Genomic DNA, 25489 nt, shown 5'->3' with positions numbered 1-25489 from the left:
AAAGCCTAAGAAGAAGGTTGTATTGAAAATTGAGGAGAAAAAGAAACTTATAACAAAGCATGAAGGCAGTACATGGATGGCAGATCTGGTAGCCGTGCTTAAGATGATGAAATTGATGATGTGTGACCAGCAAATGCAACTTTTATTAAAAAGTATTTATGTATTTTATTTATTGTATTCACGTTTTAATTTATTATTAGGTCATTTAATTGTGTTATTTTTACCATAAATTGTGTGTATCTACTCTTTAAGTTTATTGAAGTGGGTATTGTTTAGAATCTAGGAATGGATTAATTCACTTTCCATTATTTCTAATTGGGAAAATTGATTCAGACTTCAAATGGATCAGAGTTCAAGTGGCCTCCTGGGATGAATTAAATTTGAAGTATGAGGCACCAATGTATTCTAATTACATTAAAATTTTATTACTGATATATAATTTGTATAACATTAAATTCTACACAATTATGATAATTTATCCTATATTTGAAAAATTAAGAAGTTTAATACTTACGAAATTCTTTCTAACCATGAAAGAAGTTTGTGTGTGCTTGTTGTTGGAGCATAGCATAATGCTGCAGGTTCTGGTGCACAATCAGCAGTCATAAAAACTACAAGTGCATACATTGTGCTGTTATACTATAAACAAAAAATTAATTTCCATTAAATACATTAATTATTCTAGTGCTTTTATTACAAACAAAATGTGTTTTACTGTTATATAATAGTTTTTAATATTTTTTTCTGGATCAGATACATTGATAAAATGAATTTCCTATTTTTACTAACACTTTTCTTAAATTGAACATAAAAGTAGAATTTAAACGTTAAAATTAATGAGTAAACAAAAACAATATTAATTCCATTTTTGACTGTATTCCTAACAAAATTATATTCAACTAAATTATAAAAGTAATAAAAAATAATTTAGAGGTATCAAAGTATTATGTACAAAACTCAAATGGTCTAAAAGCCAAGAACTATATGCATTTCACTGTTATTTGGATCCATTAGGAGTACACAATTTGTATCATGATTAGTCACAAACTATGTATTTAATTAGCATTAACCTGATTAAGAAGAAACTAGGGTACTTATTGTGCCTTTGTCTTTTCAAGGTCTGATATATACAGGACTGAGTGGTCATTAAATTTTTTTAGGATTTTTTTGACTGCTTGGATTCAGTCCCAGGTATCCAAAATAATAGGACAACCAAGATGGTTAAGATGTCAACCTTAACCATCTTGGCTGTCATGGTTGATACGTTACAAGGGAAATTTGGGGTTGATAGACAAATTCATAATTATTATATTTAAAAATATAGTAAAAATAATAATTTAAAAATATATCAATTATTATTATTATTATATATAAATTTAAGTGCATAATTTTGACTTTTAATTTATATTTACTAAAAACTACTACTATTAATTTTAATTTGAGTTTTAACTCTGTCCTATTTCTAATTTATTTTAATATTGTATCAATATAGAAAGGGGTTATATATTAAACCTGCCTGAAAAGGAGTCAGCAAGCAAAGATGTTGGGAATCCAATTTAATGATTTGAAACTTAAATAATAATAGAATTTTAAGGACAGTAAGGCTTTTCTAATTAAATAATAATCTTATGATAGTAATATTAATGTGTCTATCAGGTCAAAAAATTATGTAAAAATTTCAATGATATGAAAACTAATTTTGTGAAACTTGCATCAGATATTTCATACAATAATTTGTTTTTTAATTTATAAAAATAAAAAATTAGGCATACATCACATCCACAATCCCTATCATCAGGAGGACCTCCATTGAAATATCTGAAAAATAAATACAAAATATAAATCTTGTTATTATCATCAACAAGGTATATGTAATATTATAAAATCATCTTAAAAATTACATTAATGAATCATATACAGAATTTTTCATTACTCCAATTATCGATTTATCAATTATCAAAGCTGGCTATAACATCTTTGGTTATACATGCAACATCCAGCAGATGGCATTAAAAATTGAATGCTTTTGCTATGGAAAAATACTTAAAAAAAAAAACTTGAAAGTGGAAGTAAATAAAACCAAACAATTTTTTGCATTAGAATCCTATTTAACTCTTGTATTAACACACAGTTCAACATTTACTCAAATTTGTTAATTTTATACAAATTTTCTATGCCTTTAAAAGTTCATAGAAAATTACCAAATTCAATAGGATCTATCACAAAAAATTGTTAATTGCACAGTCCATTTCAAAATTATAAATACACCCAACTTTTTTTTAACAACAAAAACATTAACAATAGTAATGTATTTATTATATTAGTACAGTAGAGCATTGATTATCCAACTTAATTGGGGACTGGGGTTGGTCGGATAACTGAAAAGTATGAAAAAATACATTATTAGTATAGTGTATTAGGCCTGGTTTAAATACTAGCTTCCCTTTCATGGTCGAGCCAGTGCTGCCAGCTAAAACATGCAAAAATTTAACAAAAATAATATTAAAGTAGCCAAGACATAACCAAATATTGTAGCGCCACATCACTAGCAGACATTTGAATTTGCCGACTAGAACGCGGTCGGTTAACCGATGCTCTACTGTATGTTGTTTACAACATCAATTTAAACATTTTCTAAAATTTTTAGAGCTATCTGACAATTACAAAAAAACAAGTAAAACAGCGAAACCATTTTTTGGACAAGACTATTTCTCAGAGAGCGTGAGCAATGCATATGCAAATCTCACACTTGCACCTGTTTGTAGAAACAGTCTCAGCATTTCATATTTTCTTTTGACCCAGTTCTCAGTCCCCTGACTACCTCCAAGTCTGGTTTATTTTATGTGCACATGATTTGGACACCAAATACTCCATGCCAAATTGCAACTCCTGACATATACGCCTTCATACCTCTAAGGTGTGCAGCCATTGACAACAGTGCAATTTTAGAGATGAGAGATAGTCTTGTCAATTATCACAGATTTTCAATTTTTGATTGTTGATTCAAAAGTATAAATGCAAGTGCATAAAATTAGTATAATAATTTTTTTTATTAATTATTGGTTTAATTATTTGTCATCAGAGGGTAGTATCATTAATTATTACAAATGTGGTGCCAATTTTAAACAGTTTTTTGTGATTTAAAACAATCCCTTGTGGAAAAACACTAACAGTTGGAAATACATGAAATTTACCAACTAAAAGGAGCAGGACAATCTCTACGACAAATTTTCGACAGCTGTAAATCAATCTACAGGTGCTGTGAGAAATGTGTTAACTCAGGGTGAAAATTATGGCAGAAATAAATGATGTGGAAGGCCTAAACTCCTTACATCTAGAAATGGAAAAAAGGTATTTTGCCTACTGATGGTCAACAAGTTTTCTGTCAAAGAATCAGCATCAACATTGCCAATTGCAGTTTCACCAGCAACTGTATGGAGATGTATGCATAATCATAAAAAATGCCAAATTTGCAAAAATGGCTGCCAAACCGAAATTAACACAGTTGCACAAAATACTAGATTCAAGTGAGCCAAAGACAAGATGACAGTGGAAACAAATAGTCTTTTCAGATAAAAAAAAATAGAATTTGGATGGACCTGACAGTTATAGTCACTACTGGCATGATTTGAAGAAGAATGAAGAAGTCAGAATGAGCAGACAGCAAGGTGGGGGCTCTATGATGATGTGGGCAGGATTTGGTTTGGGGAGGCAAACAGACATTGTATTTATAGAAGGTAAAGTGAATTCAGAAAAGTATCAAGAACTGTTGCATCAAAAATTAATAATGTTTGGATCACTCATTGGGGAAGAAAACTGGCAATTCCAACAGAATAATGCTGTCATTCATGCATCAAAGTCAACTAAAAATTGGTTTGCTGAAAAAAAATTTTATGAAATTAATTGGCCATCATGTAGCCCTGATATGAACCCAATATAGAATGTTTGGGGCACTATGAGTTGTTTTGTTTATGGCCAAAACAGACAATACAACACTGTAAATGAACTGAAATTAGCTATCATGGATTGCTGGGAAAATATTAAACAACAACAACTTAAAAAACTAGTAAAATGTATGCTTGATAGAGTATTTGAATTAATTAAATCAAATGGTGGACCTACAAAATATTGAGACATCACAAATTATTTTTTATGCACCTGTGTTTATACTTTTGAAACAATCAAAAATTGAAAATCTGTGATAATTTTTTTTGTAATTGTCAGATAGCTCTAAAAATTTCAGAAAATGTTTAAATTGATGTTGTAAGGGCTGTATCTACTTCCATTTTTGAGAAATTTTAGAAAAGGATTTCCCAATAGAATAAGCATTAAATTTTTAACACCCTCTGCTGGAGATCACATGCATAACCAAAGAGGTTACACCTCATTGATTATGCATATGATTAACCTTAAAGACTATATGAAATATTTAAATATAATTATGTTTTCTAGTTTTAATAGGATATGATTTTCAAAATAAAGAAAGGGGGACCTGTGAATTTTAATTTGTAAATTAAGTACACATAAGAAATGTTAAAAGATTTCATATAATTAAACTTTTCAAAACAGTTCTTATATTCTGTTTTTATGTAATTCAAAACTGCAGACAAAGAATTAATACATATAAAGGATGTTTTTAGATTTTTAATAATATATATATGTTCTTAAAGATCATAATATTGTATTATTTTTCAGTATTATAATCTTTCTAAAAATTTTTAGAAAGATTCCATAATTTAAATCAGAAATGCAGAACACTGTCATAGTAATAGCTCGGCAGTAATTTTCTCTCAACATGTCCATTGTATCTCCACAGGAGCACACAGAGTAACTTATAAATGATAACAGATGGTATAAGTGTGCATAATTGTCACAAACACTAGTCAGGAGTAGGAGTAAGTCACCACCATCATGCACAGCAGTCATGTGACAGAGTAGTAACTCATGATTTTCTAGTTTTTTTTTTTATTCATATGTACATTTTATGGTTATTTGATTTACATTTAGCAAGAGAAGTTTATATAACATATCCATATAACATCAACAAAGTTGGCTTTGCACTACTGATGTAGTAACTTTTTGATAAGTAGTAATTCATCTGAGACGCATTGGGCATCGATAAGCCTACATAACATTAAATGGCAAATCATGTTACTAAAGATAAGATTGTTCAGCTTCTTTATTTACCAAATGGGGAATTATCAGACATTGATGGAGAGGATTATGATGATAATTCAGAATTCCTCCCATCCAGAAGAAACGACATTCTTTCGAAGATAATAGCAGCAATTCAGAAACAACTGAAGTTTGTACAAAGTCTACTAAGAAAAGAAAAGTTCTTTCAGAAGTCAAAGATGAACAAGTGGTAAGCATACAGTTTACCTCCACTCTATTATAATGAAAATTTAGACCAATTTCAAACTAAGATGGAGAAACCAAATGTAACAGTGACACAACTAACTGATTGCAAGAGAGAAAGACTTATGTTGATATTGTTGCCTCATCATATGCAGTAGCACAAATAATGAATTATTGGTAGCTACAAATACCAATGCTGCTTCCTCGAGTACCAACAGAAAGGACAGTAGTCAAACATAAAGCTGAGTATAAGTGGCAGAAAACTGATTTGCCTCAGCAGGACCACTCTTGGAAAGGATTCATTCCACCACCTCCCAATGAAATGCAAACTCCACAGTATTTCAAAATGTTCTTCTCTGATACAATCATTGAGCACTTAGCTACAGAGACAAATAGATATGCACATTAACCTCTTGGGAATAGAGCTAAAAGTGGCTTTTTCAGAAATAAAATAATATATTGCAATGTTATTGTGCAATTATTAAACTATGTGTAGATCCATGCTCAAATTTTCTCATCATTGCATATACATGCTACTTTGTACTTACTTTGTCATTTTACACAATGATGTGTAAGGTAAAAACATTATTTCCTGGCATTGCTGATTATTTTGCTAAAAATAGATTTGACTCCTTAAAAAGATTTTTTTCTGTGGCAAACAATGAAGACCTAAAAACAAGGGGTGATCAAAATTATAATAGGGCGTTCAAAGTCAGACCTTTGATAATTATGATAAATAAAAATCTAGTCTCCCCACAAGAACACCAGAGTGTTAATGAATGTATAATACCCTTCAAAGAGCACTCTTTTCTCAAACAATACAACAGAAATAAACTGCATAAATGGGGCTTCAAGATATTTACAAAGGCTGATGCATTGGATATGATCTTTCACTTTGACACATACACAGTAAAAAAGCTGAAAGATTACAAATTTGCCAGTAATAGCATAGAGGTTGGGGAAAAGATTGTTTTGAACACTAAGTTGGAAGGGCTAAATCACAGTTTATTTTGATAATTGGTTTTCATTCTGTGGCACTTGCACAACAGTTGTTTGTTTGATTCATTTTTTTAAAATCACCAGTATAGAAACCAATTTCATATTAATTATATTTTGTATACAATTTCATCATCATCATACACCATTCACAAATTTAGGCCATGTTGACTTGTTTCGGTCTCAGCTAGACAGGATCTAGGAGTCATTTTTTGTGGACAGCCAGGTCGTCGTCATCCTCATGGTTGATACTGTAAAACTGTATGAGGAATCCTACCTGGCAACATTCGAGATACATGTTGAAGCCATTTTTCTCTATATGTGGAGAGTTTTTCAATTAATGGTCTCATGTGGAGTTCCTCCAAAATATCCTCATTTCAATGATGATCCAGGAACGTATATCCAGCAGTTCGGCACATAAACTTCATTTCAGCTGCCTGTAATCTTTTGATATCTTTCTTCTTTAAAACCCAGATTTCACTACTGTACAGGAGAGTTGGAACAGCCAGAGTTTTAATAATTTCAGTCTGGAGTGTTTTTGTACAAGATGTGGTTTTAGAGTACTATTTATTATTCCTAATGTTTGTAGAAATTTTGTGAGCTTATTATTTATGTCATTCTCATAAGAAATTTTGCATCCTAGATACAGGAAATTATTAACTTGCTCTAAAGTTGTATTATCAATTACAATTTTGCTGCATATTGGCTCTGTGCCTCTAAATGCCATTACTTTGGTTTTAGCAGTTGAAATTTTCATGCCGTATTCTTTTGAAATTTTATTTAAGGTAATGTATAACCCATCACTTCGGCAATTTCTGACCATGCTAATTCTCGCTTATCAATATCTCTATAATCTCTTCTCTTAGGATCATACAGTTCTGGATGCTTCTGAACTTCTTCAATTAGTTGTTTGTCATCCATTTTGAAGATGCAATCAATCCTCAACTATACATCAGATGTTTTACTTGTCCATCAATGCCGATTGGCTAAAAGCTTCCAAATGGAGGGAAAAGATAAAATGGTTTTATCTTTACCTATTGTGATGATTCAGCTTTCACGTGTTGCATTTAATTGTCATACTGAATATAAATAATTTAGAAATTGCTTACACTTGTAATATTAGAGCTGAAATATGTATCCACATGTGCAATATGAAGCTTTTTTAGAAGATAGAACCACAAACATTTCTGTGAGTTACAACTTTATGTAAAAAACTAAGTAGATTCATTTTATGTTGTTTGGAAGCTGAATTCCTAATGTGTATTCTTCCTGCCATTGATGTATTATATCATCTATATAGATGTTAAAAAGTGTTGGTGACAATGGACATCCTTGTCTTACTCTTTGATTTATTCTTCTATATTCTGAAGTGGCATTGTTGAACTTAAGTTGTATGGTATTATTTTCATAAATATTGCATACACAATCGAGTCTGCATAAGTCGACATCCAGATAACTCGACACCATCGGTTAAGTAGTCAGTTTCTGTGGTCCCGGCCGACTTACATAGGCATTAATGTTAAAAAACTCCAGTTTACTCGACACCATTTAACTCATCACTACTGGATAAGTGACATACTTTTGCTGTCCCACACTCTGATAAGTCATCACCCCCTCCCGAAAAAATGAATTCCCTCTGTACGTGTGGTGCAAACTCATTTTTTTTTTTCAGGAGGGGGAGTCAATTTATTTATTAATATATAATATATTTAATAACATAATAATATATTATTATTATTAATATATATATACATATTAATAAAAATGTCTTCACATTTTATGTATTTTTATGTATAAAGTAATAGCAGATAAACAAAAAGAAAATATACAATCTACATCAAGGTCACACCAGAATCCAATTTTGCATTTTCTCATGCCAGAGGCATTAAGAATCCTTAGACGTTACTTGCTAGCAATTGACAATTGCGAAGATGACGTTTTCAAGGTGTTCGCGATTGTTGAAAAAGAAAGTCGAGATAGTTAAGTGCTCAAAGCAAACAACACTAAACAAATTTTTCAGTTTTTCATCTACAGAGTAATTGTAAATGGAGGACACAATGTATTGTAAGCCTATACTACTGTATAACGCACTACTATATTTTCCTATTTGTAGTTTTGTGGTTTTATTTCCAACTTCACTTTAGTCATCACATCGGATAACTCGACACATTTCCACTTCCCCTTGGGGTGTTGACTTATGTGGAGTCAACTGTATTTTGAAGTAAAATATTTGGTATGTTTCTGTTTTGTAGGATGTCAAAAACTTTGGGTCTTTTTATCATGTCAAAAGCTTTTGTACAATCTATGAAAGCTAAATATGTATTGAGATTAAATTCTCTTCATTTCTCTAGTAATAATTTAATGGAGAAAACTGAGTCTTAACAAAATCTGCCTTCTCGGAATCCGTTTTGATATTCCAAAAGAAATTTTTCACCTTCTTGTTTTAATTGTTCATTTAGAATTCTAGCATAGATTTTATAACAGGTATTTAACAGACTAATGCCTCTGTAGTTATCTAATTTTCATTTATCTCCTTTTTTGTGAATAGGCAGTATAATACTCTTCTTCCATTCAAGTGGTATACAGGCTTGTTCATATATATTATTGAAGAATGTTAATACATAATCTCTTGAGGAATTTATCACCAGAATATTTGTATAACTCTCTATTTATGCCATCATCTCCTATTGCTTTTCCATTTTTTGTTTTGGTTAAACTTTCAAGCAGTTCTTCTTGATAATTCAGTTCTATTTTGATTGTTGCTTTCAAAAATCTTGTTAGTATATGTAGGATCTGTCCAAAGTGTCTGATAATAATTAAGAAACTGGTCGTTTGTCACACCATAATTAATCTTTATGGGTTCTTTAATTTCTTGATTCATAAATTTTAATATTTTGAAGGCATCTAGTCTTATTTTGTAAAAATCTGATTCTAGTTGTGAAATAAATTTTGTCCATGATTCTCATTGTCTTTTCCTTATTTCTCTTTTTGCAATTGCTCTGCAGCATTTGTATTCTATTGCATCCTCAGCTTTTTTTGTACGTTGTGTTTTTCTGTAATATTGGTCGTTTGATTTCATTTCCCATATTTTCAATTTCTTTCTTCTACAGGGATTGACTTTTACTGTGCCCAGAGACTCATTGGCTGCTGCTTTTATTATTGTTTTGATATTTTCGCATTCATTCTCTATATCTTTGTCTTCTGGGATTTTCTCCATATGTTGTTCAATTCTTCTAGTATATAACCATTTGATACTATCATCATGTAATAATTTTACTTTAAATTTTTGTTCAGGTTCATGTATAACATTTGGTTTCGTTTTTAGCCATATAGGTGAAATTCTTAATTTTGCTTGGGTTAGGAAGTGATCAGAGCCTACTTCAAATCTTCTGTATGATCTGACATCTAGGAATAATTCTGACATTTTTTCATTAGCAATAAAATAATCAATAATTGACTTGGACTGCTGTCATTGCCAAATATATTTATGTATATTTTTATGATTATAAAATGTATTCATTATTTTAAGATTATAAACAATAAAATCAATGAGTCTCATACCATTTTTGTTACAAGTATCCTCTCCAAAGATTCCAATATTTTTATTTACTGAAGTGTTTCCCACTCTTGCATTCAGATATCCTGCTATTATGATGTAATCGTTCTTGTTAACTTTATTAAAAATTTCTTGCAACTTTATATAAAAATCTTCATTTTCTTCTTCTCAGCCTTCTTCAGAAGCATATATACCAATAATGGTTAAATTGCTTCTGTTAATTTTTAAGTGGATTTCTATAATTCTCTCTGTACAGTATGTGTAATGAAGGATATTTTTCTTAAGAGATTTATGTATCCAAATCATTATACTCGCTTGGGCATGAGTTTTCTTATTTACTCCACTATATATAAGTGTATATTTTTTAGTTTCTTTTGTTCCTTTTAGTTTCTTCTTTGTTTCTAAAGTGACAGCTATGTCAATTTTTCCATTCTGGAATACAGAGTCTAATTCTTCCTCTTTCCCATTAACGCCTCGAACATTCCAAGTAGCATACCTGATAATGTTATCTTTCTTCCAATTGCGATTATTTGTTGTAAGTGTTGTTAGTAAGTGTAATCTTGGCTGCTAAGTGATGAAAATATTGGTCTGTTACATTTAATACAAAATTAATAAATTACATTAAATAGAAGAGCAATGGCCAATGCAAGAATTAAACAGATAAAGATTAAATATGGTGTATACAATTCAATATATAAATTACTTTCAAGGTAAAAGACAATACTAAAATAAATCTTCACACAAGGTTTTCTAAGAATTAATTGGATAAATAAAACAAATTTCAGAATTCTATTAATGACCTGAACAAACAGGTGAGGTGCTCTGAAAGATTTTTAAAAATGACAAAAGAAAGGCCAAGTTTGTGGGCTAAAGGATAATAGAGGAATCTGGGTAACAAAATGGGTCGATAAAAGACCCATTGTCATGCTTTCAACTGTGGAAACACAAATCAAATGTACTCATTGTCATGCTTTCAACTGTGGAAACACAATCAAATGTACTTATTGACACTGTGAAGAAGCCAAAAAGATTCCAAGAGCCCATGCTGAACCTACAATCTGTCATTGACTACAATTTTGTCAAAAAAGGAGTATATCTGTCAGATCAAATGGAATCCTACTACACCCCACTCCAATGACGTATCAAGTGATACATAAAGCTAATGGTAGCTTATTTACTGAGCATTTCCATAGTCAATGCCCACTGTATCGATTTCCAGTACCATAGCCCATGACAAAGACATCTGTCAATGATGAAGTTCCATGAAGTGGTGGCAAAAAAGATACTTGGCAACACTGTCTAGACAAAACTAACAACTACCCCTTATAATGGTAAGTGCAGCATTCATACTCTGCAGAAGCAAAGTTCTGCAAGGAAAGTACATCACTTTTTTTTATTTTATTAGTCGTATTTTTTCATACATTCCCTGTACCTGCCTGTGGCACAACCAGAGAGAGAAAGAACAATGAGATGAGATTTACAGTATGTTACATAGATGACTTCAATTGTAGTCAAAGAGTGGATGAATACAAAAACAATTAAGAGGGTGAGCATCCGGTAAAAAATGTGAATACAAAGTTTACAAAAATTATTGCAAAAATGCAAAGAATCCTTCACTTACGTGTACAGGATGACCTAGGTTTTTGAAGCAGTGAAAAATGAATAAAAACCTCATCTTATATGCAAGTAAATATGGTATATTCATTTTAAAGTTTTCAGATATCTCTTTTTAAATGGATTAATACTGTAATGTACGTCTTCATAAGCATAAATAATATATATGTGCACAGTCATCTTTGATCAATTATAGTCACTCGAAGATAGCGTAACCGAAATCCACTACTAAATGTGACATCAAAACACCAAACATGTTCCAAAACAGCACTACTATAGAGATGTTCAGCAGAAAAATACTCAACAGCTCTGAAACTGTTGTCTGCTGAATGAAGCAATGATACGTGAAAGTGACTGATTACATTTACAGTAAAACCTGTGTAAACTGGAATTGCACTGTACCGAATATTTTTCCGATTTGGCAGGTTTCGTCTTGCACAGGTTTTTTTTAAAACAAATAATATAGCTCCGTTTCAAAGATGCTTCACGTTTTGTGCACAAAAATGCGTGAAAAATTAATTTTTCGCTTTATTAGGGATAAATACTCTTTGTACCTAAAAACATTTTTCATTTCCGCGATGAACAGGTTTTCGGATTATAGTAGAACATAACAATTAGAAAATCGTTCTGTTCCGAAGTTTTTCTATTTAGGCAGATTTCTGTTTTAGACAGTTTTTACTGTATTAGTCTGTTTTTCTTTCGATTTTGCAAATTTCATTAACATAAATGGATTTAACTTATTAAAAATATAGAAACAATCAAAGTAACTAAATAAGCACTTACTCCAATGTAGGCTGTATGTAATTAGCTTTCATGCTTTCGACATATGGGCTCAAATTAGCTGTTCCTTCAACAACAAACACAACATCGGAAACTCCTGCCCAGTTATTTTGTTCTGCAACTACCATTTTGATTCGAATTATATAGAATTATCCATGAAAAATATTCAGAAACACCGTAAAAATGTTCTCATTCCGAAATGTGCCTTCCGTCTCACTAACCATGCAACAAATTCTGAAAATTTCTTCTGCTTCTTTCTATGCGCCATCTGGCGGTTTTTTTCAATGGCTCTATTACTTTTCGAAATTTGAGTACCCGAAATAAATTATTTCGAAAATTGTCATTTTTTAAATTATTTTATTTTATCTGGTAGATATTAATAGCTTATTAACATATTCATTGATTGATTTGCCTGCTGCTCTCCCTTTCTGGATCACAAGCATGAAGATACGGTATGTGCAGTACTATATATCAATGAATCAATGTTCTATCTATCTATCTTCTTCAAGTTAATATAGAAATAATAGCCTTACTGAATCAATGTTACCACCTCTGTTTCTTTAAAATAAACCAGTTACGGAGTCGAAAAAGACTAAACTAAACCAAATTTTTACGTTATTAAACCAAAAAATAAACCATTTTAAAAATAACGAAAAATAACGTCATGAAGTAAATTAAAATGTTACCTACAATACATGAAAAACAGTGTAATTACAAAATGGCTTTTATTCAATTCAAAGGTATTCACAGAAAACAAGCAATAAATAAATAGTTGGTCTAGATCAGCGTTTCTCAACCTGGGAGTCGCGACCCTCAAGGAGGTCGCAGTGATATTAAAGGGGTGTCGCGAGACAATAATGAAATCATTTTATGAGAAAAAATTATTTATTATAAACCTATAAACGTTTTACTTACAATAAGTACACATGTAAAGAAAAGAAATTAATGTGATGATTGCATTTGTTTTTCATTTAAAATTTTCTCCATACGTGGATCAAATTACAAAGAGCACGTACACATCAAGTTGGAACTTGTAAATTGCTCGTATATAGGAATAGTTGTATTACATTTTTTATACTGTCAGTCAGTCCCGTCAGTATTTTCTTAATGTATAAAATTAGTACAATGTGATTATATAATATTTTAAAAAATTTACATTTATAATTACAGTCAAAATTCAATTAGTAATAGTAAGGCTTACTGTTATTATTCCTTTGGATGGGGGATCGCGAAATATTAATTTAATTTATATTTACTATTTGGGGTCGCGGAGCTAAGTAGGTTGAGAATCGTTGATCTAGATCGTACTGATTTTAATTTGACCATTCGACCAACTAATGCCGATCTCGGGTGCGAAAAAGTAGGATGGCCGAGCGGTCAAGGTGACAGCCTACCGCTTTGGGTATAATGGGATCGAATTCGGTCAGGTCTGAGCGGATTTGATCCCGAAACGGAATTTTTCAGGTGGTGGTCTGTCCGGATATATCGGGTTCCGACCGTCACCACCTAGCCGCCCTATTATTTGCCTGGCTGAACCCGTAATAGGCTTGTTAGGAAGTTTTCTTAGTGTCCATCAGTGGCGTGCCGTCATTGGAAGCGGCGGAAGAGCCGCATCCACCTTCCAAAGATCTTCCCTTGTATTTTCTAAAATATAAATTTTCATATTTTAACGTACTTTGAATTAATTAAAATTAATATTTTATTATAACTGCATTATGTATCTTATTAAAAAATTCTATATTATATGTGAAAAATACGATAAGATTGCTATTGTATATTCGAATGTTAGTGGCGGAATGGAAGAGCTTACGAGACAGTTTCCACGGCGAGAATAACTGAATGGTGTAAAGCAGCCAGAGGGCATTGGCGCATGCTCTGTACAGAGCAGCAACCTCAGCCGGTTTAGCCGGTGGAAACTACACACGCGTAACGCTTCCAACGATTCTATCCCTTAGCCGCTGGCAGAGAGCTATCTGACTAAGTGAATTGTTTAAGATTTAAAAAGTAAAGAGTATTCAATGTTATTTTTATGTACGTTTTTTTGCAAAGTTATATTTAATTACAGTATAATTAAAAGAAAATTATAATTATAATGGCAGATTTTCAGACATAAAATCTTTAGAATTTTTATCACTTTTAGATGTTTTTCATAATATTAAAATTATTAACAATTTTTCAAAGCGTGTTTTAATTCTTTAAATTAAGTAAATTTTATGGGAAATTTTTCGATTTATCTAAATTGCGTACCGAATCGCAATATTTATATTCGTGTCCTGACTATATTGACAAGTAACTCTTAAACATAAAACATATTATAATTAATGTGGATCCGAACAAAGACGTACTAAAAGAATTATATGATTTAATATCATTAATTTTTACGGTACCATCTACCAGTGGGTCTGTCGAGCGCAGTTTTTCGACCACAAAGCGAATTCATATATTGGCCACTCGGTCGGAGGAAAAATTGTCGCTAGCGTTGCTTTCGATAGAAAAAGAGCTTTTAAATACGTTGATGGAGTCGATGACCAGCGACTTTTATGATAAAGTAATTAACGACTTTGCGGAAGAAATCGCGAAATAGAATTAGTTTATAAAAAATTTAAAAAACAAGTGTTTCTATCATTGTTTATATCACGTCAATTTGTATTATGTATGTATTAATTGTATTTTAGAACTAAAATACATAAATTGTTTATTTTTGTCATTTCCAGTATTTGTTTAAAACTTTTATGGAAATGTCATGTACCGGACAGGTCTGACCCGTCACGAAAGACGCGAAAAAACGGTTAATTTAGAGAAAAATTCATTAGTTTAAAAAAAACATAGGTGAAAGTCGTTTGTAGTCGGACACCCATTGTTTATATCAAACTGCCAGGCAGAAACTATAAATTGCGGAAGGAAGTCGTCCTATGATCGGTTAACGAACCTTAGACAAATCGCTATTCTGTGCTCCACGTTAAGTGGGTTTCGCTACGGGTAGTCGGTCGAGATGCGTCTGGGTTCCATGCTATCGATAGCTATTACGCTTTAACCAATCACAGTTTAGTTAACATTGTATTTTTGTCACGTGACTGCAACCCGCCATTTTCTAAGCGAAGCACGTGGTTTTAGCATTGTCGTGTATCAGCGCTAGTGAAATAGTTTTGTTTGAAAATGTCGAAGAAAGGACAACGAAGCCAGCGAACTACGAGTCGCCAGTCCGAGATGCTCGTTAATTTTATGGAAGACAACCCGAAATTAATGTCAGAGAAGTTAGATGCTTCCTTCACCGTAAAAGATCGCCAGAAATTGTGGCAAGAAATAGCCGACCGTCTGAATTCCGATGGAGTCGGCTCACAAAAACATCCAGAAAGATGGCGAAAAGTAACTGATAGTCGTATATTTATATATTTATATTCAAAGCTATCATTTTAATTTATACATATGCGAATAAAACCTATTTCAGAAATAATGTTCACGCTATAGCTACTTACTTTAAATTTTAACAAGAAAGCAATTACATTATTCATACAATATTCTTAAACAGTTAAGGTAATTATTTTTAAGCAATACAACAACATAGTTTATTAACTCTCTCTCCAATTGCTCGTGAAGTAAAATCATTCTTACACCAAAAGACGCCATGTTGTTTTCACTTTCGTTACGTTCCTAACGGCAGCTCCAGAGTGACCGATAACAAAACCTTAGTTATCGCAAGTGGCTATCGGCACCGAAAACGAAACGTACGGCTCGGAATAGCATTTTCACGATTGATTAAACGCGAATCACGTGGTTCCGATAGAAACTGGTTTTTATCGTATTCGTTAGCTTAACGATACTACTCAGAATAGGTCCCCAGGTAAGAGTCTCGTTACGTTTAGTAACGAGAGATCAACCACTCGGGAAGTGTGATTGAGGGAGAACGACCAATCAAAATGGATGAAAGAAAGAACGGAGATTGATATAATCTCCGACAATCGAGGACACCTGGCACTCGGTTAACGTTCCGAATAACCAAAACGCCGTGTGTCAACGCGCAAAAAAAAAAAAAAAAAAAAAGCAATTTCTCGTCTATTGTGCCAACCTGTAACCTGTGCCAATTCGGACTTAGACCGTGTCCCCGACGCCAACAGAGGAAGTCTCTCCGTGCCCTACAGACTTGTCAACGCCACTGTCCCGGGGTCACCTTCGATCGACCATCGAAGAATCACATCGACGCTCAGGCCGTCCGAACGGCTGATTGTCCTAAAGCAAACTATTTTGTACATAGTATATGCTTATTTTATGTTAAAATAAACGGTTTTTGTCAGATACTTGTCGTCTTTGTCTCTACAGCCACCACCCATTACAGTACGAATGGACACTAGACCATTACTGACGCAATTAACTGATTGCCCCTGGAAGTCGGCTTCTTACAGAAACACAGCTTCCCTATCATCAAATGTCACGGCACGCCACTGGTGTTCATAGGGCGGAAGGGCTTTAAGAAAAGGAGAAAATGTCAGGAAAGTGGAAAAATCAGTTGAAACTTTTGCAGGATAAGTGCAGAGTGACATGCGCTCGTGATAACGTGATACACGAAAATAGAGGTAGAACCCGTGTCATAGTTACGGTAACGTAAACGTAACTCGAAAATTTTCAATGCAAACACGGAATTCACGATGTCACGAGATTTTGACAGATAGAGAATAATATAAGGTGTTGGAATTAAATTTAATTAATGAATTAATATTTGAAAAAACTGTATTAACATCAAGTGTCATCCACTACAAGTTTTAAAAATGTATTTGAACTTGAGTGAATGAATAACGATTGAAAATTTGAACAAGATATATATAGGGGGAGAGTGTGAACTAATAATAGGAATTTAATTAAAAAAAAGCTTTCTTAGTGTCTGAGGGTGGAAAGAAGCGAAGATGGGGAAAAAAAAACATTATCAAGTATCGTTTTCAATAGAAATAACATGAAATCCGCTAATTCATTTATTTCCCCCCACCGATTTTTTGCTAAAATAAAATTATTTGATACAATCGAAACCGTGTTGTTATGTATATTTGGTATACTGGCACAATGAAGTGGCGCTTAATCAACACTGGGCGAGTTTTCCATCTTTATTTAGTTAGTGAACAATCCAACGCTTGGCGAATTCTGCTTCGCAATGATAGGAAGAGCTAACATCGAAAGATCAAAAAACGACGTCGCTATGAAACGCTTGGCTGCCACAAGCCAGTTATCCCTGTGGTAACTTTTATGACACCTCTTGCTTAAAACTCCTAAAATCAAAAGGATCGATAGGCACCGATTCGATAGAAATTTTTAAAGTGTTTAAAACAATTTAATAGTTAAAAAGGCAAATATGAAGATAATAGTAACGTCAGGTTTCTATTAATAAATTTAACATAGTATTCTTTGTTAGTGTTACTAACCTCGTTTCCTTATCCATTTTTCTTTTCAGTTCTTCACACAATGAAGAACTGAAAAGTCTATTAAATAAACTTTAGTTCTATTAAGAAGCGTTCAGTTCTATTAAATAATTATCATTTTAGCAAAAAATCGGTGGAGAAAAATAAATATATTTATGAATTAGCGGATTTCATGTTATTTTTATTGAAGACGATACTTCATGTTTTTTCCCCATCTTCGCCTCTTTCCACCCCTCAGACATTAATTAATTTGTTAGGCCAGACATCATTGTACTGTTTCAATCTCTTTGGTCTAAATCTCTAGTGGTTTGAATTTCTCATCATGTCCTCTATTTGACTGTTTTTAGCATTATCGATTAGAATTTGGTAGTGTACTCAATGCTTTGTTAATCTATTAGATCCATAATTTTGATTTACCATATCTTTTGCAATGTATCTTATGGATAGATTCATCTGTGCATGACAATAGCAGGTGAGTTGTTGAATCCTGGAGGAAAAGTATGGAATTCTCATTTAAAGATAAAATTTATCACGTGTTGTGGTAATCGACTTATATTTTCTTTAGCTTAGCTAGGATACGACAACGCAGCACATGGACGATCTGCCAATGGATGCCTTCCAGGCAAGGGCGTTGCCAGGGGGCAGCTGCCCTCCCTTAGAAATTTGAAAAAATTATTTAAATGCTAAGTTTTAATTAAAATAATCTTCTTGGGCTTCTTGTAAGTTAAAGAAATGTTTTAATTAAGATATTTCTTTTCCGGTACATAGTAAATGATTAAAACTTTATGAATCGTTTTTATTTTACCTACATACAATTCATATCCTCTATCAATTTACATCATCTTGCCCCCGGCGCATTGGCTGGCGTCGTCCTTGCTCCCAGGAGAATTGGTCCTTATTCGAGTGTTTTCTGAAGCGGAATAAGCCACGCCACGAATAAGCGGAAAAAGCGACGCCTAGGGCCTCCCAAATTTGGTAATATAATTTAGTATCTAAAACACTAAATTGGTAATTACAAAAAAAAATAAAATTGTACCAGTATCTACAGAACGATCATTTTCAAAGTTAAAACTTATCAAGAATTATTTCCGATCAACAACGTGTCCGGAGAGACTTTCTTCATTTTCAATCTTGCTCATTAAAAAAGATATTGCTACAGAATTGTATTTTTTTTTTCTGTAATTAATTCAGCTCTCCTAAAGGCAAAATAGTTTTGTAGGTGAATTTCTGTGCAGGTATTGACTTTTCAAATTCATTGTAAAATTTGTATTATTTGTTTATTGTACATGTAGCCGCCAGCGCCAGAGATCCCGAACACTGCCTGGCAACATTTGCCAACGAAGTTGGCTGGCAACGTGAAAAAAAGGCGCGAAAGTTCGCGGGTCTTTGCCTGGATGTTGGCCGAGGATGTCGGTGACAGTTCTCACCTTTTTAATAAAGTTTTTTTGTTACTGTTCGTGTTTGTCTGCTTAGTTTTAAAGATCAGTAGGAACGAATGACAAATACATATTTTTATTGCTTCATTGTGCGTTTTAATATCTGTTTCTATATTTAAAATGTTGATATTATTGTAAATGTACCCTTTACAATCGTTTTCTTAATGGAGCTCAAAAGATAAATTTTGCCTGGTGATCGCAAATCCTTCGCCTTCAGTTGTTACAAACGTATGATTGCCAAATGTCCTGGATTTTTTCCTGCTGCTATCAGAGACAGGAAGACTTTATTCTAAAAACTGTTCCTACAATGAACTATCTTTTTCTTTTCTACATTTTAAATCTATTCCTGTCACTGGCAGAGTAAAAATACGCATCCTGTATGTCGGGTCTTAATCTAAGGTTGTTTTCCTACTGCACAAATATCAGTTTTCTTTTGGCCAAGCCGATAGATAAATCCTAGCGTTAAATAAGCTGTTATAAAAGACATAAATAGAATATAAAGAGAATTATACGAATCTTATATCTGTATAATTATTTATTAACTTCAATCACTGTTTAATCTTTATCATTAGGCATGCGCAGTGTGCATGTGATATAGCCTAATTTACTAAACGATAAATGTATGGGAGGGTCTTTTTTTTTTTTTTTTTTTTTTTTGTAACTCTTTCCGCCCAGTGGGCACTAAGAGGGCCTCTTATAGCAAGCCCATTATGGGTTCGGCCAGGCCCACAATGGGGCGGCCGGGTGGTGAGGGACGGGGACCGACATATCCTGACGGACCACCCCCCGAAAAATTCCTGGGGATTTTTCGACCCGTCCGGATTCGATCCCGGGTCCCCCAGGGCGGCAGGTTGCTAACCTTGACCGCTCGGCCATCCGGCCTTTTATGGGAGGGTCTAATGATGTGTTCACTTGTTTATAATCGATCAGCGCCGCCGTAACTTATCCGTTACAATTCCCAGACACGCACCTGTTATCAAAGAGTTGACCGTTACGATTTGGCCGATTATTTCAATCACTGTTTAATCTTTGTCATTAGGCATGCGCAGTGTGCATGTGATATAGCCTAATTTACTAAACGATAAATGTACTTTGATAATGGATTATAGTATAAATGGAAATATTGATGTTGCTGCTGCATAAAAAAAATGTGTATTGTATTATATTCAATACAAATGATCCTACTATAGCTCTTTTCATCGGCGGAATAAACTATGCAGTAAAATACCGAAAAGTACCGAAAATTTTTTTCGGTTTGGCAGGTTACTGTTTTGAACAGGATTTTTATTAACGTAGAAAATCGCTCCGTTTCGAATAATTTTTTGTTTTATGCTGGGTTCCTTTTTATTCAGGTGCCGTTTTGGATAGGTTTTACCACATATTGCGTATATTAGGTAAATATTTTAACTTTAACATAACCAGAAGATAGAGACTGGCCGAGATGGCCGACGGTTAAGGTGGCAGCCTACCGCTCTGGGGACCCGGGATCGAATCCGAACAGGTCGAATAATCCCCAGGAATTTTTCGGGGGTGGTCCGTTCGGATATGTCGGGCCCCGTCCCTCACCACCCGGTCGCCCCATTGTGGGCCTGGCCGAACCCATAATGGGCTTTCTAAAAGAGGCCCTCTTAATGCCCACAGGGCGGAAAGAGTTAAAAAAAAAAAAAAAAAAAAAAAAAAAAAACATAACCAGAAGATAGAAATACTTATAAGACCTAGAATTGGACGATTTTAATTATGGGATTCCCACTGCACAAGTCAAAATTCCCATTACACATTTGTGTCCAATTTTACGTCAGAATGTGCGCTGTTGCATATCCTGGAATTAAAGCGTTCCAGTATCTTTCGGAAGGAACTCATTTTGTACCAAATTTTATCCCCAAGTGCCTGGCAAATGTGCAGAAAATCCATGAAAAACCATGTGGCCAGACCGTTGGTCAGCAGCAAACTCACAACCAACTACCAGTGTTCAGTGGTTTTATCCACTCGGCCATCGGTGGGTTTTCCATTTTTGACTCTGCCCTGTGGGTAGTAAAAGGGCCTTTATTTATATAACTATTATGGTTTCGAACAGACACAATGTTGCGAGCGGACGAAGATAGACGGTTCTCAGTTTATCTGGGTCAGATCACCCATGAAAAATTCCCAGAGTTCTCTGCCCGTATTCGATTTCAGGTTTCCCAGATTGATAGTCTAACGCAGGGGTTCTCAAACTTTTTCGATCCACCACCCCCTTTGTTCCATAAAGTTATACCCAACGCTCCCTAACCCATCAGTGACCCCAACTTTTGCCTTTGGTCACCGTTCAGTACCCTGCCTCCAGCGCCCCCTAGATTTACTCACCGCCCACAGGGGGGGCGGTAACGCCCACTTTGAGAACCCCTGGTCTAACACATCGCCTCGGCTATCCGGCCGTTAGATTTTCGTGATATTTTCCAGAATAAGAATGGAAGCGATGTTCAACAGTTTACGTGCGAGAAGGAAATAGTTCCGTGTTCATTACGAAGTAAAACATAATTTATTGGTGTATAGAATATATATTAGAAAATTGTAATCTCAGCATTTTGCAAGAAATTTGAGATAAAAACAAAAACTTTATACTATGTCCAGGGCCGGATTTACCAATCCAGGGGCCCTGGGCACAAATTCGGTGGGGGTCCCCCTTTAAGAGTAGGCAAATTTGATGATTTAGAAAATTTACACAAAATACTGTACTTTCAATTAGATTTGAACTAGGAAGTTGTAAATTTCATTTAAAAATAAGGTTATTGTAAACATACATATATTTTATTGTGTAAAACTATTAAATAATTATTTTAATTTAACTGAAAAATACCTATGTGAAATTTTTTCTCGAAATTTTCCGATATTTTATAGGTTTTTTCCCGGGTTTGGTTTTCTCTGCCTGTTGTCCTCATGATTAGGCCACACTAGGCTGTCGCGGTAATAGAAAAAAAATTATGTTTAAACATAATTTTTTTTTAGTTTTGTGGGGGCCCCTATTTTGTGGGGGCCCTGGGCACAGGCCCCAAATGCCCTTATGTAAATCCGGCTCTGACTATGTCATGTAACGTTATGTTTACATTTTCAAAGTTGTTTTTTTTCCTAATATTCAAACATCACGTTTTCAAGACTTTTCGTTGTTTCGCTACTGTGGCGGATCCAACTCATCGCTCCACTCTTATTTTTATAAAATATTATAGATTTTATATTAAACTAATTCCATTTAAATTGTAAATTTATGAGTCACTGTAAGAGTAACTATTTCCTGTAAATTTATTGTAAATGTTTGAAAATATACAGTAGTTTCATATACAGGATGCCAATAAGTTGTCAAATGTGGCAAATTTGTGTTTAATAGATCATATGAATAGTAATAGATGCAATAAATTTTATTTTTATGCGAATAGATTCAATTTAATTTTTAATTATTTCAAGAAAAGTTCACAATATACAAAATGTATTAGTAAATATTTGTTGATAAATGTTTTCATCGAGGAAGTTTCAGATTTTTACCCAGTTCTTTCATCATTAACGGTAATCCGTTATAAAATAGTTACATCATTCGCATACATTTTATTGAAATTCCTTATTACATTTATAAGGAAATAAAAATATTAACGTTTCGACAAATATGAATTTACAGAATAAAGAATTTGAATTGTTACTGCTATAATTAAGGTGATCATGTACAGTACCGTATTTTCTCGCATATAGGACGAGCGTGACTTTAAAGATCAAAATAAAGAAAATAAATTAGATTTAATAATACAATTCTAATTTTATTTCCTTTAATCACAAATAAAATATCAAATAAACGTAAATGCACACATTGTCCCGCAAAAATTACTAGCATTTTAAACTTCAAGGAGAAATCTTGTAAAATCGACAACAAAATTTGTTCACGTAAAGTTGGACAATTTGGAACCTTTCTTCTCAATTCTTAACAGTCGAATAAAGAATTTCACTGTTCGTCTATTACACTTATGAATTTCTCCTAATTCTGATCTCCAAATAATCATGTTTTCACGTGGGAATGAATTAAAACTTATGTCGGGCTCCCGTGTAATTTTGGAAATCAATTCAAAAGCTTTGCTTTTCCTATTGCTATTCATCTTTACTCCTGACAATACACAAGAACGATTGAAACGACCCAGATAAAACAGTTTTGTTTTTAAACACCAGAAGGTGAGAATCCGGTAAAAAATGCGAATACAGTACACAGTTTACAAACATTATTGCAAAAATGAAAAGAATCCTTTGCTCGCGCGTATAGGACGACCTAGGTTTTTAAAGCAGTGAAAAATGAATAAAAACTTCGTCTTATAAATACGGTAGTTTATTGTCCAAATCGAATAGTTTTAGGTCGGGAGTGAGTGAAAAACGGATGTAAAAATGGCTGAACTTGGATTATTTTATTTTTAAAAATTATATATATTGACCTATAAATTATTTATATTATAAGACCTATAAAACGGTTTTATTTATAATTTTATTCTATTTTTAAGGGCTAAAAACAGGTAAAATCCCGGAACTAGATGGTTTGATTGGATACGGCAACGCTACACATGAGCGATCTGCCAAGGGATGTCTTCCGGGGACTTTCTATAGGAAAGTGGCCCCTATTTAGTTTGCTAGACAAGTGAAGAAAACCGGAAAACTTGGCCCCTTGGTCAGGCGTGAACCTATGCCAGTGTATCCCGGTTTTATTTACTTGATCACTGGTGCGGTCCGGGACTCGACCACACAGATCTAGAACTGTCCAGGACGAACTGGGACATACGATCATTCTAGTTATAAAGGACGAAAACTTTAAAGATACGATACTTTAAAGATACAATAAAGAAATAAAAAATCAAGTTATACGATGATTAAACGAAATAAGTGAATGTATGAACATATTAAAATTAACTTCTATTATGATGAAGATAAAATAATCGACTACATCATCGTTAGTAACATCGTCAAAAATAGAAGTTAAACAGAAATAACGAACCAATAAATCAGCGGAAGTGGAGTTGTTGCGTCGGCGCAATCTTTTCCCTCCAACTTTAATGATTTGTGAGAGGAAGAAAGGAAGTTCTTTTTAGTTCGGATTAAAACGTTGTTCTTTAAACAATGGGTTTAAAAGGTTGCTACGCCTGTATAAAATACCTTGTTATTATTTTTAACCTTTTATTCTGGGTGAGTACTTTAGAAAATGATTCAATTTGTTTACATGTAAGATAAATATTTGTTTCTTGATAAATCTCATCTTCCTTCCTAATTTTAATCTATTACATAAACATATGCTGTATTATTATTGTTTAATTAGGTAGCAGGTTAACTTTATATAAATTTTTTCTTGACGTGATTTGACGAATCGTTTAATATGTGATTTTCAGTCACGCGTCGCGTCCTTCGCGTGCAGTCACGCTTACGAATAAGCTACTAGATATTTCGTGAATACATAAAATTAATTGAATTTTTATTCATGTAAATGCAGTAGAGCGAATACAGATATCGTGTTTTAACGACGATCATCGAACCTGAACCAAGTTATTCGTGTTAACTACTTTTTCATATTAATGGTGCGCTTGGACGCGTCACGACGCGACGCGACTATAGTTAACATTTAATAAAATTGCTGTGAATGATACTCGGTTAAAGAAAGCACTTGCAGTATTTATGCTTTCTTTAATCAGTTATGGAAGTATATAAATTAAATATTAAATAGAATGTTTATATTTTATATACATAAATGGGTTTAAGTATATTTATATAAAAGAAAAATTATAGAAAGCAATCAATTGTAATGTTACTTATTCTGATGATGGAGGCTATAAATACTGTTTTACTTTAATTTGTAAACTCAAATAGTTTTTTATGTTAATGAATTATTTTTAATTAAAATGAGTGAATTTATTAAATTAAGTAACTAAGAAACACTTTTACATGTAAATTATGACATTTATACATGATGATTTAAATATTAACATGGTTAATTGCTTATGAAAACAATAATTTTTAAAAGCTTTTACTATCAGATTAGACTATTGCTTAATTCTAATAAAATACATTCGTATTGAGGCCCAAAGAAATTTTTCTTTGCTTTCATTTGCATTTCACTTCTGGAATGTCTTGACTTTTGAAATTTTATAAATATCTTGTTAAAATGATATATTTTAATGTATGAAAATTTTTACAAGTTGTTGGATATAATATATAAAAATTTTTGAGTTTTTAATACTTTTTAGAATTATAGGATTTAACACCTTAAATAAAAAGTAATTTAAAAATTAATGTAAAATAATAATATGATGATTTTTTTTAAGATTAACTAATGTATAATGCTCGCAGATAGG

The 25489-nt window shown here is 32.9% G+C and overlaps 2 protein-coding genes across 3 annotated transcripts in view; one reads left to right on the top strand and one right to left on the bottom strand.

Annotated features, from left to right (window-relative positions):
* The window catches only part of LOC136977994 (mediator of RNA polymerase II transcription subunit 25-like), a 50091-nt gene extending 37523 nt beyond the window's left edge, over positions 1 to 12568 (bottom strand). The window contains exons 1-3 of one of the 2 annotated variants that reach the window (XM_067273622.1): positions 12308 to 12568; positions 1773 to 1818; positions 515 to 639 (exon numbers count right to left, since the gene is read on the bottom strand). In XM_067273622.1, coding sequence (XP_067129723.1) covers positions 515 to 639; positions 1773 to 1818; positions 12308 to 12432 — 296 coding nt within the window. In that variant the 5' untranslated portion in view covers positions 12433 to 12568. Of the gene's footprint in view, positions 1 to 514; positions 640 to 1772; positions 1819 to 12307 lie in introns of those variants that run through there. The other variant, XM_067273623.1, reaches the window with a different exon arrangement.
* An 11561-nt stretch (positions 12569 to 24129) lies between these two features.
* LOC136977998 (CD9 antigen-like) overlaps positions 24130 to 25489 on the top strand; it is a 47198-nt gene continuing 45838 nt past the window's right edge. The window contains exon 1 of the mRNA XM_067273629.1: positions 24130 to 24329. Coding sequence (XP_067129730.1) covers positions 24264 to 24329 — 66 coding nt within the window. The 5' untranslated portion in view covers positions 24130 to 24263. The remainder of the gene's footprint in view (positions 24330 to 25489) is intronic.

The sequence above is a fragment of the Centruroides vittatus genome, unplaced genomic scaffold (genome assembly GCF_030686945.1).
Source record: "Centruroides vittatus isolate TY-2023 unplaced genomic scaffold, ASM3068694v2 contig_484, whole genome shotgun sequence".
Classification (NCBI taxonomy): domain Eukaryota; kingdom Metazoa; phylum Arthropoda; class Arachnida; order Scorpiones; family Buthidae; genus Centruroides; species Centruroides vittatus.
Note: the sequence above shows the minus strand (reverse complement) of the source record. Positions and strands in the feature narration are given on the sequence as shown.